The 15,214-nt window shown below is 39.4% G+C and overlaps 1 protein-coding gene across 16 annotated transcripts in view; it reads right to left on the bottom strand.

The window, feature by feature from the left end:
- SVIL (supervillin) overlaps nt 1-15,214 on the bottom strand; it is a 101,009-nt gene that overhangs the window by 2,560 nt on the left and 83,235 nt on the right. For all 16 annotated transcript variants that reach the window (XM_040088159.2, XM_040088210.2, XM_040088183.2 and 13 more), the window contains 17 exons: nt 13,836-13,919; nt 13,667-13,753; nt 12,434-12,611; nt 12,048-12,220; nt 10,653-10,808; nt 9,755-9,891; nt 9,118-9,265; nt 8,850-8,995; nt 8,095-8,270; nt 7,850-7,994; nt 7,119-7,395; nt 5,294-5,445; nt 4,001-4,106; nt 2,971-3,178; nt 2,023-2,156; nt 1,206-1,361; nt 659-802 (listed from right to left, as the gene is read on the bottom strand). In XM_040088159.2, the coding sequence (XP_039944093.1) occupies nt 659-802; nt 1,206-1,361; nt 2,023-2,156; nt 2,971-3,178; nt 4,001-4,106; nt 5,294-5,445; nt 7,119-7,395; nt 7,850-7,994; nt 8,095-8,270; nt 8,850-8,995; nt 9,118-9,265; nt 9,755-9,891; nt 10,653-10,808; nt 12,048-12,220; nt 12,434-12,611; nt 13,667-13,753; nt 13,836-13,919 (2,607 nt within the window). The remainder of the gene's footprint in view (nt 1-658; nt 803-1,205; nt 1,362-2,022; nt 2,157-2,970; nt 3,179-4,000; nt 4,107-5,293; nt 5,446-7,118; nt 7,396-7,849; nt 7,995-8,094; nt 8,271-8,849; nt 8,996-9,117; nt 9,266-9,754; nt 9,892-10,652; nt 10,809-12,047; nt 12,221-12,433; nt 12,612-13,666; nt 13,754-13,835; nt 13,920-15,214) is intronic.

The following is a 15,214-nucleotide window of genomic DNA, read 5'->3' as shown; positions in this document are numbered from 1 at the left end:
TTACAAAAGGTACAATATTTTGCAACCTCACCCACTATCCAAAGTTACTTCCTAAGGGTATGTAATTTTTTTCCTGAAAAGCTGAAGCTGTTTAAGGCAGAAAAAAGAAATTTTCCAGGATTTCTTTTTAATTAATATGGGACCTTTTAACATGTATTTCAGTATTCTTACACCTGCCTTTTACTTATCTGACTGCAAAGATTAAAACATATACGCTGAAAATCCCCAATGGCTACTTCTAATCCAATGCCTTTCTTATCTTACAAAAAGAGATTTAGAATAGAGTAAGCAGAGTACAATGGTCTGAAATTAGCCAAATTCAGGTAAATGAAACCTTCTGGTATGCCCAGCAGAAGTGTCCTGCCAACAACCAAGCTTAAGCTTGGAGGTTTAAGTGAGAAAGTTTAAACTGTTACCTTATCATTCTGAGGTGTAACAATAAATAAAACCTTTCCACTGACAGCGGATTCAGTAGAGCATCTTGGCAATTGGGAACAACACTGTTACCAGACAAATGGTTTGCTAAGAAAGAGTGGAGGATGTATCTTCAAATGAACTGATGTATATTGATAGAATTGGGGGAGAACCTTTCAGCTCAGGGTAGAAGGCATGGACAGGTGTGACACACTCGGAGCAGTCAGGCACAGCAGTGTGTTACCTTTGCAGTACCGGAGCACGGTCTCCATGGCACATTTCCTGTCTGTAGCCCACCTGATCCGAGCTGATCCTGTGATTTTGTTCTCCACAGGCCACCATCCTTGCCACAGGTACACTTCATGGTGATTGTCAACAAGGAAGAGTGCTACACAGTCAGAAAAGAACAAATCCATTATTAGCACGTACAAGTTTCTGTAATCCCCTAAACAACTCCAGTCTTATATGCTTGTCAGCATCACAACAGGATCATTTCACATCTTACTAATCCCTTTTGTTAATCATCTGGCTAACTTCAGCTGGACTTTGTTTCTCTGATACAAACAATGTATTTTTACAGTAAGCTTCTGGGATACACATATACACTTGATAATTTCTTAGCATCACCATAATGGAAAAATTACTGTTATTGCTTAGTACTGTATAAGCATTGCATGCACACATTTTCCTGTGATATATCAAGTTTAAAGTGCTTACAATTACTGAGACAATGCTCGATGCAAGATACAGTCATCTGTTTTCTTGTTACTTAAATATTTTAAGGCACATACCTGGCTGTGGGGCAGTGTAAAGATCCTCTTGCAAGAATGGCATGGAATTGATGACAGCAGGGTCTCTTGAAGGGTAAACATACTCAGTGGCTGAGAATTCTCCTGATGAACTACTGAGGCTGAACAGGCGGGGCGTGAAATTAAACTTTCCAGGATCTTTAAAAAACATAGATTAAGAAGAGTCACAACAAAAAATGTTAGGCTTAATTGTAGAAACTATCAATACACTTTAAAAGTGACTGTACATTCTTTGGGTTTTGAAAAATCAGGAAAGACAACCAGATGCCTTGAAGGACTAGCAACAGCTGTAAAGAAGTCGAGCTGAGTGGCTGGCTGCCATCAGTCTGAATCTGATCCTGGTTAGTAACTATCAGCCATTTCAAAAACGGCTGTTTTGCAGCTTAAGTGAAGCAAGCCCATCTCTGAGTTAGCTGACAAATTTTCCACTTGGTAAATCAATTCCCCTGCTACCTTTGTTGGCAGTTTCAAAGCAAAGGCTGGACGGGAATGTGTGCAGAACTGCCTCTTAAATCCCTTCAGAAGAGAAGCAAAATATATTGGTAACGGTGTTAACTATTGCTCTGTGCTGCCTGAAAACAGAGGGGCAGCAGAAGCGGGGGAGAACAAAATGAAACACTTGGTTTTCCAGTCCTTTCCCTCTAGAACAGTATTACTTAACTCAGTAAGACTTTTGGAAGCATTTCTCTGGAGAAGTCAACTACCAAAGAGTTCTTCAAAAACTTTACATTAAATCTGACAACACCATAGACTAAAGTAAAGTAAAATGCGAGTGCCAAAGCCAAGAAGGCAGGTCCACCTTGCAACATGCAATCGTAGGCCTTCCGATCTCTCCTCCCCAGCGCGTCCCAGAATCCCAAGGGCTCTGACCCCTCATCACATTCATGAATCGTCACCTTGCTGCTGCTGTGCAGCCCTGCCTCCAGCGGACACCTACAAAACACAGAGGAAGAGTGAACTCAGTGTTCCTGCCCCAAACACACCTAACATAAACCTGCTGGCCACTCGCATTAGCGGACCCCAAAAGTACCCTATGGGCTTGTTGCACACTTCCTGCCAACACAGGCACTTTTAAAAATGACCGAAAAACAAGACAGGGAATTTCAACAGCTGTTCTTGTAGCATTCGGATCCCATTCCCAGAGTGAAGGAGATGCTCACATGAGTTCTCATTAGGGATTCTCATTGACTGCTTTTGTAATGGCTGCTGTCCTCCTTGCATGCTTTCCCAAGTTAATTTCCTCTTCCTTATTCACAAGGCTGGATTCTAATCCTCTTATCAAATGCACTTTAATTTGCTATTCAAATGTTTGCCATCTCACTCCAAATAGACAATGACTTTGTTTTAACTGTAATTAGTACTGTACGAAGAATGTGGATGCCCCATCCCTGGAAGTGGTTCAAGGACAGGTTGGATGGGGCTTTGAGCAACCTGGTCTAGTGGAAGGTATCTCTGCAGGGGGATTGGAGTTAGATGATCTTTAAGGTCTTCCAATCTTCCAATTCAAACCATTCTATGAATCTCTTAATAAATGCACTTGACCTCCAGTGAAAGCAATTACAGGATATGAGTTTTCTCCACTCTACCAAACCAATCAACCTTCACTCCTCTTCCTGACTAAGCATGCACATGCTGCATTTGTACTTAGAGGACAGCTTTATTTATTTCAATTTTTCTTTGAGTAAGATGACTTCAAGTAAATTGGAAGTCCATATAATCATCTCCAAAATATAGGTCAGACACTCACTGTTCTTTTATTTTATTGGCTGCTGTTCTTCCTACATCCTTGGTGTGAGACTGTGCTTTGCAGCCATGCCACAGGTAGATGAGAGCTTTGTTGATATTGAGGACAATCATGGATGTCCTGGAACGCAGGCTGCTGCAGTGACACGCTACTTCAAGTAAGTTTCCTTCATTGGGAACTTCTCCTCGCACGCAATAAAGCCTCCAATCACCTGGAGCAGACAGGAACAGTGCAGCACTATTATAAAATCACACAGGACTGAAAATTCAATACCTCTGCCCTGGTACAGCTATTCTCATACTGGTTGAATTTCACCTACTGCATGCCTACGTTGTGACAGAATGAACTAGCTAAGCGCCAGGTTTGGCTAACGTTACTTCAGAAACCCTATACAGAAAGGATGCCTCCTAAAACTTTGCTACAAGAGTACAAGTATTGAGAGGTGAAGAGCTTAACAGAGCAGAAGAGTCAAGTTCTGCTGTTTCATATAGTGAAGGAGGGAAACAAACACAGTATTCCTCATATTCAGCTCCTCTTCCCCTCTGCACCTCAGGAACGTAAGGTCACAGTCAAGTGAAAACTGGAACATCTGCAAGCTACACTTCCATTGAAATTCTTCCACCTCAACTACTACATTCAAAGAATATGTTACAAAAACCAACGATTGGGTAATTAAAGCTTAGACCTTTCTTTGGAACATAAGAACTGCTCATAAAAACACTTCTTTGCCAGACTGTGTAGAAAAGAATACACTTTAAAGCAAATGGGCACTTGGCTTAAGTAAAACCAAACTAAAAAAATTATATGTGCATCAATACAATCAAGTCAGCATGCTCGAGGGTGACAAAATCCATTCTCTGCTCAAAGAAGAAAAAGGCTACCTTGAAACAAAGCATTGCAAAGCTGTCTCAAGAGTTTCATGGCATTCATTTTTCTTTTCTACAGAGTATGGTAGTTGAGAGTGAATACAAAGCTCTCCACAACACCTAAAAAAGGATTTGGGGGCAAAAACTCTTAGCTAACAGTAATTTACTTTGTGCATTTTCTTCTTCCTCCTCCCTTCTTCCTGCATGCACAATCATCCCTCCTTGGAAACACTGCAAGAAGCATGGTGGTTCTTTCCCTTGAAGCACTTGTACCTGGAAATTGAAAGCACCAGTCTTCATTAAAAAAATAAAGCAAGTATACAGACTCAGGAAAATTGGTTTCTATGGATTATTAAAAATTATACAGTTATGGCCACCCACGAAGATGGCTTTTCTTCTCTTTTACAACTGCTGACTATTGTTTAAATTACCATATATCAGCATGCAATGGGTTCCATATGTGGCCTGCATATTAAAAGAAACCTCTAGCTGGAATCCAACAATTGAGTTTCAGAGGATAATGGAATACCAAATGATCTTTAATTTAAATTGGTTAAAAGGAACCATTTTTTGGATTTTAAGATTTTTTACAGAACTCGCCCACCTTGACTGATGTTCACTGAAACCATTATGGAGATAACACAGGAACTGAAGTAGGTTCAAAGTTTGCTATAAAACTGGTTTCTGTGATAACATGCATATTCTTTGCTCACTAAACATTGCATTTGGAGTACGAAACTGATACAGCCAATTCCTAAATCATCTTTGTTGCAGAGACTCTCACACTCTTGATCAGGGGCCCTTACATTTCTCCTCTATGAACTCCTGTCATGCTGGTCATTTCTATGCTGCTGTTAAAAACTAATTAAAGCAGGATCAAGGTACAGAAACTAACTTTAAACCACCCACCTTATATGCTGGTAACAGTGAAGCCACAGCAAAGCCCAAGTCTGCCTAAAGACAAAGCAAACTAGCCTGTCCTCTCAACTTCAAACTGCATTTGCTAGAATCTCTGCAAACAATGCAATAAGTATGTAATTACAGAGTAAACAAATTGACAATTTCCAGTGTATTTTTTTTGCTTGGCCTGCAGAAAGTGCTTCTCCTTAACACTAGGAAGACAGTCCTGCTATCTGAACGTGTACTTGAAAGGATGGCATGAACCTGTGTAACTGTGCTTCACCTATTCCTGCAGGGAAGGGAGAAAAGACCTTCTCCTTCAGCCTTTTTAGCAATATCCTTAGAATCAGCATTAGAATGACAATCCAAAAAGGAGCTTATGTGTCTCTGGCAGTTGGAATAATGTCAAAAGCAGTTTTGAGGTCTGACTATTTGTAATGGCAAAAACATGTTTACAGAAAGGAGGAGGGGGGGAGGGGGTAAAAAAAGTAATTTCTGTTTGCTTTTCATGGCTACCCAGACAGGCAAATCTTACCAGGTCTGTCATCTAGGAGGCTCACCTGTGCTCCTCTCTCTTCATCAAGTTCCACTGTCATGAGTGCTGATGTTCCTTTCTCACTCACTGTGGAGTGCCTTCCTTGCCAAAAGAAATACACACATTTCTCCTTTCCAACAGCCCGTACTTGTTGCTCTCCTTTTTGTCTGCTTCCAACTGTGAAACAGAGAGCACATGCTGAAGAAAGTACACTGGCTATAGGTTTAAACAGCACATGGTTTGATCTCATCTGCCAGCTCAGCACTATCCCATCCAGAACAGGACAGAAAAAATGTGCAGTTGGAGGAACATTAGGTCTCCAAGCCAGAGCATCCCTGTGCAGAGTTGGCATTGTCTCCTCAGGTGGATGTAAGCCCACAGGCAGAGATGTCTGTGCTGATTGGAGAAAGAGATGTAGAAAGACCTGGTAGACCTGGTACTATCTGGAGAAAAGTAACTGACAGCATTTGAGCCAATTTGCATGTGAAATGGCATGTCCAGTAATGTTGCCAGAAGAGTACATTATGGCTCATTTTCCACATTACACACTGCTCTTTGGCAGCAGGACAGCAGTTTCTTTTTTTTTTTTTTTCTTTTTTTTCTTTTTTCTTAGGAATCAGTATTTAGTTGTTATGATAAGCAAATAATGTTTACAGCAAGTGAAATTCACAACACACATAGAACATTGTACTCTTTCCAGTGAATAGGGAATAAACAGGTAGAATTGAACCAAAGATTTAAAACCCCCAAGAGTTTAAAACCAGATTTAAAAAAAAAGTCTGCCTTGATTCCAGCGGTGCTGAGAAGCATCCAACTGAAATGCTCAGGAGAAAGCATCCTGTTTCTTTTCAGTTGAGAATACTCAAACCACTACTCACTTCTAAAATTTATGGGTTTCATTCTTATCTGTACATTCAGCCCATAAAAGTACTGCCTCCTACATAAAAATTTATTCTGTTTTGGAGTGGTGGAATATGTTTTCATCCATTTGGATTAGAAGTCTGTTTACAGTTCAGTACTAGTGTTACCCACTTCTCCCAAGACTTACAAGCTTTTGTATTTTTCTTGGATTTGCCAGTATCTGATCTCAACAATCCTGACTAAGACCTACCTAAATTTCTTTGGCTAAAAGCCTGAAGCCATATAACTTTTGGTGTTTTCAACTGACTTTAATATACTGCTATTTGGAACAATCAGTTTGAGACTATTTGTCTTTAACTTACCACAAAACTCACCTATTCTTAGTTTAGTGCCAGAAGGGAGAGTTCCAAAGAGCTTATGGAGCTGACTGGTTCTCAGATTTTACCTGCTGCTCTCGGGGTCTCTATCAGAACACTGCTGAGCCTCAAATCCAGATCAAAGGGCTTCCAGCAACAGCAGAAGGGTTAGCAAGGGCAATGAGCTGGCAAGGGCTCTTCCTGTCATTGTTACTGATCTCCATAACCAGCAAACGTTTTTCTTGTTGCTAAGCCTACGTCTCTTGCAAGACATTCAGACCATTGCCATTAACCCAGCTGCCTTATTTTGGTGTTAAGCTGTGGGCATAATTCAGGCTTAATGAACTGTCCTGTGAACATGTACACCACCAACGTTGGGTAAAACCAGAGATGGACAGCATTACATTTGGTGTATCAAAAATAACTACAACTTCTTTATTTTCTACTGCTTTCCTTTAAAACAAATTATGAAGCTTTACATTTTAATGACACAGGAAAGCTACATTAGCATCCTCAACCTTTCAAACTGTCTCATGTCCATGGAAATCTCAGTCTGGATCTCACTGCTAACAGCAGGAGTTTTAGGTGCACTTCTGCCTCTTTCAGCAGGATAAAATGGAATTGTTCACTAACCTGTAGTGCTCACCATGTACTTCCACTTCACCACATATGTGTCTCCCTCATGGAACTGCCCTATGCTTTGCTTAGGCAGTCTACTATAATCGAATTCCAGGATGTGCCAGACATCCACAGAGGCTGTGATAATTTCAAACTGCCTCCCATCTTCTCCTTCTACCAGTCCATAACCCCGGCCAATATTCATTCCATCCAAGACCGTGCCCACAGTTGTTTGAGGCACAGCTACCATTAGCATGACATCATATGGTTTAGAATCAGATCTGGATTCTTCCTGTCAGAAAACACAGAGAAGAGATTTCTTTGAGCACAACATTTTTATCTTCTTACCCCACAGTTCCAGTCAAACATTTTGACTCCTGCATATTTCAGTACTTTAGTATCTTGTCATTGTTTGATGCCCTGTCAAAGCCACCTTAGCAGTATTCATAGAGCTGCCTGGTTAATATATAAATAATAATAAATAATGCACAATATATTTTTATATTTATATATAATATATATAAACAATAAATAAAATATAATTCTATTATAATCTGTAAATAATATTAGTACAAAAAAGTTCTGTGCGTTTGCTGTAGGAGGTGATGTAGTGACCCACAAAGTTTTTATCTTGTGTTAAGGCCCATGAGATAAATGTGCTCTTGATCCTTGAGCACAAGTTTCCCTGGCTGCCATCCCAACTAGGTCATCTAGTTTGAAATACCTAGCATGCTTATTATATGCACCTTCTGGTGAAGGGATTCACTAGAATTCTTCTCATTGAGTTTCTTCAGTTCCGTCCAATCAAGAAATTTTTCTTTGAACAGTATCGTCTCGTTGTGTTCTGTGAGTCTGCCAAATACAGCCCAGTCTGGGCGTCCTTGTCCCTTTCTATGCAAGGGAACAAAAGATATAGAATCAAATTAAACACTGTGAAAAGAGGGCAAGAAAACTAAGCATCTGCAATGAGACTAAATTTGAGTTACAATACCTGGGTATGAGGGGATTACATTCTCCTGGGTCCAGAGGATTTATATCGCAATTGGAGTAGTCAAAGGTGCCATTCCACAAGTGTTTTGCCAGCTGGAATGCCACTTTTCTTTGTGCTAAAGTAACTTCCTTTCCATGCCATACATATACCTCACTGCCAAAATCAAACACCAGCACCTAAAATCAAAACCGAACAACAAAAAAATCAACCTACCATTAGGTTAGGTGATACCCTGATCCTCCAGTTTCCTTGTGCTGAACAGAAACTCCTCCAAAAAAGAGTTTCTTCAGCAACACTAACAAGTAGCACTGCAATGCAAGGAAGGACAGACCAGAGGCCTGCATTGTGATGTCCAGTTTTTGAGGATGACTGGAAGTAGGAGGAATGCTGTCAGGTGTATCTTTAGCTGGCTAAAGTCACTAGCAGATCAGAGAGCTCTTACTGCTGAAAGCCTGGTTCTGTTGCATGACGGACAGCTGTCCACTTTCAGCAGCTTTCTCTGACATTTAGACCTGCACCTTGTCCTATAGCCAGGGAAGGCTGACAGAACACACAATATATACAAAGAGGCAGTGACTTCAATACTTTCAAGAAAATGCATCATGTCTTCATTTTAGAAACCTGCTCTCATTCTGACTTAGATGGGTGAAATGGTTGTTGGAAAAGTCGGCTAGAGATAGCATCTGCAGTTACTGCAAGTCATTATCAGTTGTATGTTCCTGCACTTACCACAGGAGCAGTAAGTGGCACAATACCTCTTTTGGTTGTAGCAGGGTACATTTTGGCACCTTTCCCCAGTAGTCATCCTCAGGAATGAGTTTATCCTCTACGAGGCGGTAAATGCAATTTGTTTCTATTATTGCAGCTTCGTACATTTCGTCTTCTTCAGGACTTCCAGCGGCTTAAGGAAAAGATTGTCAAAAATAACAAAAAGTTAACTTCTAACCTTCTTTACTAAAGAGAACTGACTCTACTATTTTATTGTGGTAGAGCATCAGATACTATAACTATAACAATGCTTACACTGGTAATTTGTCTGTCCACCAAGGAGTTTCCAGAAGTCTTTGGCTGCGTGGGTATGGGTATTTATTCCTTCTTCTATAGTCTGTATATAAGAAGCTCTACAGCCAAGTTCCCTCTTTGTCTGAATTAAAGTTGCAAGTTCTGAAGCCTAAGAGATTAACAGTTATCTGAACAGGATTGCTTAAGTCTTTGGAATACTTGTGCAATATGCTTGCTCAGTGAGAAGGTGAGATATAATATAGCAAATAGCAGAAGAAATGGTTATTATTTATTGTACTAAATAAACAGGCACTAGAAAAAAATTTGCCTTAAAGCAAGACTGATCTCCGTGGACATGTGAATAAAAAGGACATCCTGCAATTCAGACTATTTTTTTTTTTTTGGAGTTCAGTCTGTATCCTGAGGATATCCTTTTTTCTCTTGCAGCTTCACAAACTACACACTCCTTCACAAACGTCATCTTTTATTCAGTTCATGACCTAAAACATATTTTCAGGAACCCAGCATATCTCCCTGTCACAGACTATCACTTACATGCCACTTTTTGAGAGAATTGGCACTAAGGCTCAATTTCAGGGACATATACTGCAATGGTTCTAAAACTAAGTAATAAATAAAACCTCACAACAGTACTGACCTTTGCTTTTTCTATGACATTTGCAAACTCTCCTACCCACAAGAAACATAAATGTGGAGTTAACAACAGGAAACAGTCTCCGCTGTTCAGTGATGAGGCTCTTGGTTCAACCAATCTTGTTTGAACATGTCTTCTTCCTAAAGAGAAAACAAAGCTAATTATATTCCTTCAACTACTATTATCAAATGCCACGATCTGATTTGTTTTGAATGAAATACAAACAATCCCAGCACGTGTAGAAAAATATGTGGAAACAGACGGTTTAGGAATAGTTAAAAAACTACTACTGTGGAAAAAGAGTTTACTCACAGGAAACAAAATAAATGTTGTCTCCTATCAACTAATATTTCTATTATTTCCTGTTCTTGCTTTAACAACTCTGTGTCCTTCTGGAAAGAAATGAATTAAGTAAATGGCAGACAGCAGCAAAATTCCAGGACCTTTTACATTTGCTTAAGTGAAACTATATCATAATTTCTGTAGGCAGTAAAAGGTTTTAAGAATTTAAGAATTTTAAGAATTTTGCTTTCCAAAACCTAGCTATTTGCAGAATCAGATATGTTACTATGCATTGTAAGGGAAAGCAGAGCAAGAACACTGTCATATCATTTACAAGTTATATTGAGCACTGGAGGAACAGGACAGGTAAAAAATTTCCACATGGGACAGCCCAAATTTGTGAAATATTCTGTTTTCTCCTTGGGAAACACACACCAGTGGACCAATGCAAACTTATTTGCAAGGTTTAACTTTTTTTACAAAATTGTCGCTTATTTTTCCACGTTTTAGACACAAATCCTGATGATTTGGAACAAGCTAAGCATTTAAATGTGGCAGCAACTCCTATACATTACATTCAGCCTATTATATATGGAAAGTAAAAGAAGTTTCAGCATACCTTTAATTTGCAGGAGCATTAGCTTCTTGTATGGCACTGCACTGTTGTTAGAGTTTTGCTCTGTTAGATTAACACTCCGCAGACTAATGTTGCTGAAGTTCTCTTTGCTTGCCAGGCCAGCAAGTGCTACTTCTGAGAAATTTGAATTTGTAGACACTTGTACATAAAAAGAAATTGGAGGACAGACAGACAGACATAAAAATAACAACATTATAATAAAAAATTGGTTGTTGTATTAAGAAAATATTTTCTGACCATTATTTCCAGTTTTTCCTCTTCTCCATAGCGACAGCAAAGGCAGATTGAACGCAGATTAACTACTAGCCCAAAAGATTTGTGGGTTTAGGATTACCTGTATTTCTAGATCTCATCCAGGAGTACACTGTCAATGTCAAAATTATGCTATTTGGCAGAAATGCCAACTTTGCTAGGAACCATCCTACCCATGTTTTGTGAAGTGCTGTGTAGACCTTCAATGCCTTATAAGTAATTAATAATAAAAGACAGCAGAGGGACAAGGCTAATTAACAGTAATTCCCTTAAAATTTGGCTGAGACAGTGTGATTCAACACCCATTTACATTTCAAAGCCTTAGTCATGTTTTACTGTAAACTTACAGCCCAGGTTCTTGGCCACTTTTGTTTATTGCTCAACCAAAGACAAGACATTTTATAAATTTACAACTCAGGGAATCCTTCTCATGAGATAGCAACAAAGTATTACATATATAGTTAGTGTTTTCATCAATACAAGCAATAGTTAAAGGTGATCTTTACTCAAGTGTAATAAGGAAAACTTGTGTCCCAAAATGTAAGAGTGGCTTGACAAATCTTTGAATAAATTTTACAGTGGTGTCTTTGCTGTCTGTCTGGTTGTCAGGAGAAAGCAACTTCACAAGTAAAACCCTGCATAAGCCCTGCCACAAAGCACTGATCCTTTATGGAAATTAATCATAAGGAGTCAAGAAGGCTAATTCCACTTTCTGAGAGAAAATTAAGTCCCAAAATTGAGGCCAGTGTACCTGAACAAAAATTCATCTATTCTTGCCAGCTCTCACCCCAGCATGACAAAGTTTGATCTGCTCTCCTTGATCTCCTGTCCTCACCCTGCACAGCCTGCAGGCATCGTGGCTCTCTCTCTCTGCACAAGGTGATTGTGCTAAAAATAAATAATTAAAACTATGTACAGGAGGTGGCTATAGGTAGCTTTTCCTGAGGAAGTCACACATGCCCTTCTCCCCTAGACAGTCTACATTTCACCTTATACCTCAATCAATTTACTGCCACTCAGAGAATATGTTCCCTTCCTTCAGTTCTATTTATTGCATTGGGATTTTTTTTTTTTTAAATTAAAAAGGCAAGATGGTGTCTTGTTCAAATCATCCTGCTAACTTACTTTTTTCTACTTTCATTCGCTTTGACTCCATGAAGGCAACATTCAGCCTTTGCTCAGTATATTCATGAAGAATATCTTGTCTTGCTGCAAGCATTTTCAGGGGGTTTCTTGAGGACTGGACCCTGCGTGTAGGCCTAACTGCACGTTTGTGCTCTGCTACAGAAGATGTCAACCTGAAAAACAAGTAGTGTATATAATCACCGGTGAATTTTTCTAGTCAGAATCATCTAATGACAAGAAATAAGGATCAGTTCCTCAATTCAGGCAGGATCTGAAGAAATGGACGTGCCCAGTACTGAGATACCTACAAGATGGCTTAGCGCTGAACATTTTGAACACTGCCCTTGTGTCCGCGTTCAAAACAATGGGGGAAAAGTAATTCTTACTTCGGTGCATAAGGATCAAAGATGGCATCAAAGTCCTCATCAAGGTCCAAAGGCACTGAGGAGGAAGGGAAATCCACGTGGCGATAAAATTTGGAAAATGTTTCATCATCATCCAGCTTCATCACCTCTTTCACAGATCTTCCTGTGACTGTCAGCACTGTCTCCTGCATCCCAGCAACTGCAGGAAAAAAACCATCTCACTCAGTAAATAATCATACTAGAGTTGCTAACTCTAGAAAAGGCAAACATGGCTTGTTTGGTAGTTGGCTGGGTAATTTTTTTCAGTGTGGTGGTAGTGTTTTGGTTTTTATTGGATATTTTTTGTGTTAGGTTTTTTTTTTTCTTTTCAATTGATGGTAGAAAAGTGTGTTGATAAAGAACATTAAAACAATGTAATTGCCACTCATATGCAATAATCATTATACGAAATGGTAGGGAAATACGGCTAAATGAAAACTTAGACACTATAATGAGTTGCTATAGTATGATGATGTAAGCATTTTAAGGTCTTGTATATTCCATCTTGCCTCCAACCATGTAATTCCTGCCTTTGAAACTATCTAGAATCACAAGGGAAAAGTCACTACTTCAGACCAGTGAGTGTGGCACAGTCCTTATCCTACACTAGTGCCTCCTGTTCTGGAATGTGAATACATTTGTTTTAGTATCTGTTACACTACAAATTACATAAAGATTTTTGTCTTACAAATGGACCTATGAGATGGAAACACCAGACAACTCTATGGAGAGCTTCATAAACATGCAAGAGACTGTGCAAGGGAGCTGATGAGCTGCTAGAGAGAGTCAATCTTAAAAAAAGCAGGAAAGTGAATGAATTGTGCTTGGAAGTAGCTTAGTATTCTATTTTGATTTTAATAGGAGTAAACTAGATTTAAAGATGTTTCACGGTAAATGGCAATATGGTTCAGACTGGCTATGTGCTCTTAGGAAATTCTGCCCTACAGAAGGACATGTACATTGTTTTTAGAGAATTAAGAAAGTCATTTAGGCATATGTGATTTATTCTACTGTACATTTGTAATACAACTGAGAAAGGCTTTTCTTCTTGAAATTTAGCAAAGACTGAATCACAAAAATAAAATTATCAGGAACTGCAGTCTGAGCAAAGAAATACTCAGTTTCTGCTGCCAGATATTTTAACTAAGGGGCACTTTAATCAATTTACTGAAGTCAGAGGGTGGATACACTGCCACCCTTTGTAACTCTACCAACCTTTGTTATTCAGCCTTCCCAAGAATGACTCCAACTTGTCAAGCTTCATATCTGATTCCAGCTGCATATCAGGCCTGGCTTCAATTTCTAAGCAAACCAGAAAGTAAAACCTGTTAATTGACAGGAAGTAAATAAGCCTGGACATATTTCAGCCATTTTTATCCTTTACCTTCCAAGGGCTTTGTAACTGGAGTGGTAGACTTCTGCCGGAAAGGGGACGCTAGTGGTGTTAGCGCACTGGGAGAAGCCAGGCCTGCACAGGGACACAGAACATAGGAAATGCGGCCATCAGTCAGCCTGTGTTTCCAACAGTGACAGCAGAGAAGCTATTTGGGGAAAGCAGACGAGCCTGGCTACTTCCTACAGGCCAGCACACTTCCCCAGCCTCGCCAGCCGTTGTACTAGAGATGGCAGAGGGCCCTGCTTGCTCCTTTTATCAACTGCAGCCTCAGAAACCACCCCATTCTCAAGAACAAAGCTTCATTTCCAAGTGTCTCTTAGCAAGTTAACACAAGATACAGGCTTTCTCTGGAATATAGTAATTTTGCTCCTTTTCAAGGCAGCAGCAGTTCATTCACTCTACATTTTGGGCTCCAGCTGTACCACAAGCTGCATTTTAAAAACATGGAAGTGTTCTGAATGAAAAGATATGTTTAGCAGTGAAGTCACCATGATCTAGCTAGGCACCTCCACCTCCCACCACCTCTTCACGCCCTTTTTTAGACTAGACTTTCAGTAAATGGGGAAACAGATATCTACGCTTTTCTCTATTATCTATTTTCCACTTAGCCATAGTTTACTAATTACTGAGGCATATAAGTTTAAGCCTTTAGTTATTTTGATCAGATTGAACCAATATTGTTCTGGGAGAACATACACTAAACATGTTTCCACTATCTTTACTGCAAGTCCTAGCAACGTTAATTGTGCTGTTAAACTTGGAAGTTAAACAATTTAAATTTGGAATTTAACTAGATAGCTTTTCCACAAGCCAGTTTTTTCCCTGCTGCCGAAGAGACTCAAAATTCCAGCAGGTTCTAAGTCAATGGGTAAAGCCTTCCTCAAGACACACTCAAGAGGACACAGCTCTTAAGCAGCTCTACCAGCACATAATCTGTAAGACCCCACTACGAACTGCTTAGGGAAGGATCACCTTCCAAATAGGACTGAATAATTTTCAGCCATAAGAAGCAACTAAAATAATTAAAATAGAGCATCTGTGCACATGCATATGACAAATATGTTATTTTGCATTGCTTTCTCATAATCTCTTGAATTAAAAACTCATAAGGATAATTTATTCTTTCAGGATATAAACCAGTACACATCTAACTAAAATGCCACTTGGACTATTTTTATTGATTTCACTGTCATTGCATTACCTTACTTCTTCAAAAGAATGATCATAGCACCTAAAGAGATCCTATCAAGATGTATTTTTTCTCATTAAGGAGAGCAATTGCTACCACCTTCTTTTCCTTTCCAAAGACCAATCTATTTGCGCAAAAAAAAAAAAAAAACAAAAAACCCTCACAGCACGTCTGTGGA

Source organism: Hirundo rustica, chromosome 1 (genome assembly GCF_015227805.2).
Source record: "Hirundo rustica isolate bHirRus1 chromosome 1, bHirRus1.pri.v3, whole genome shotgun sequence".
Taxonomy (NCBI): Eukaryota; Metazoa; Chordata; class Aves; order Passeriformes; family Hirundinidae; genus Hirundo; species Hirundo rustica.
The sequence above is the reverse complement of the archived record's forward strand: the minus strand, read 5'-3'. Positions and strand labels throughout refer to the sequence as shown.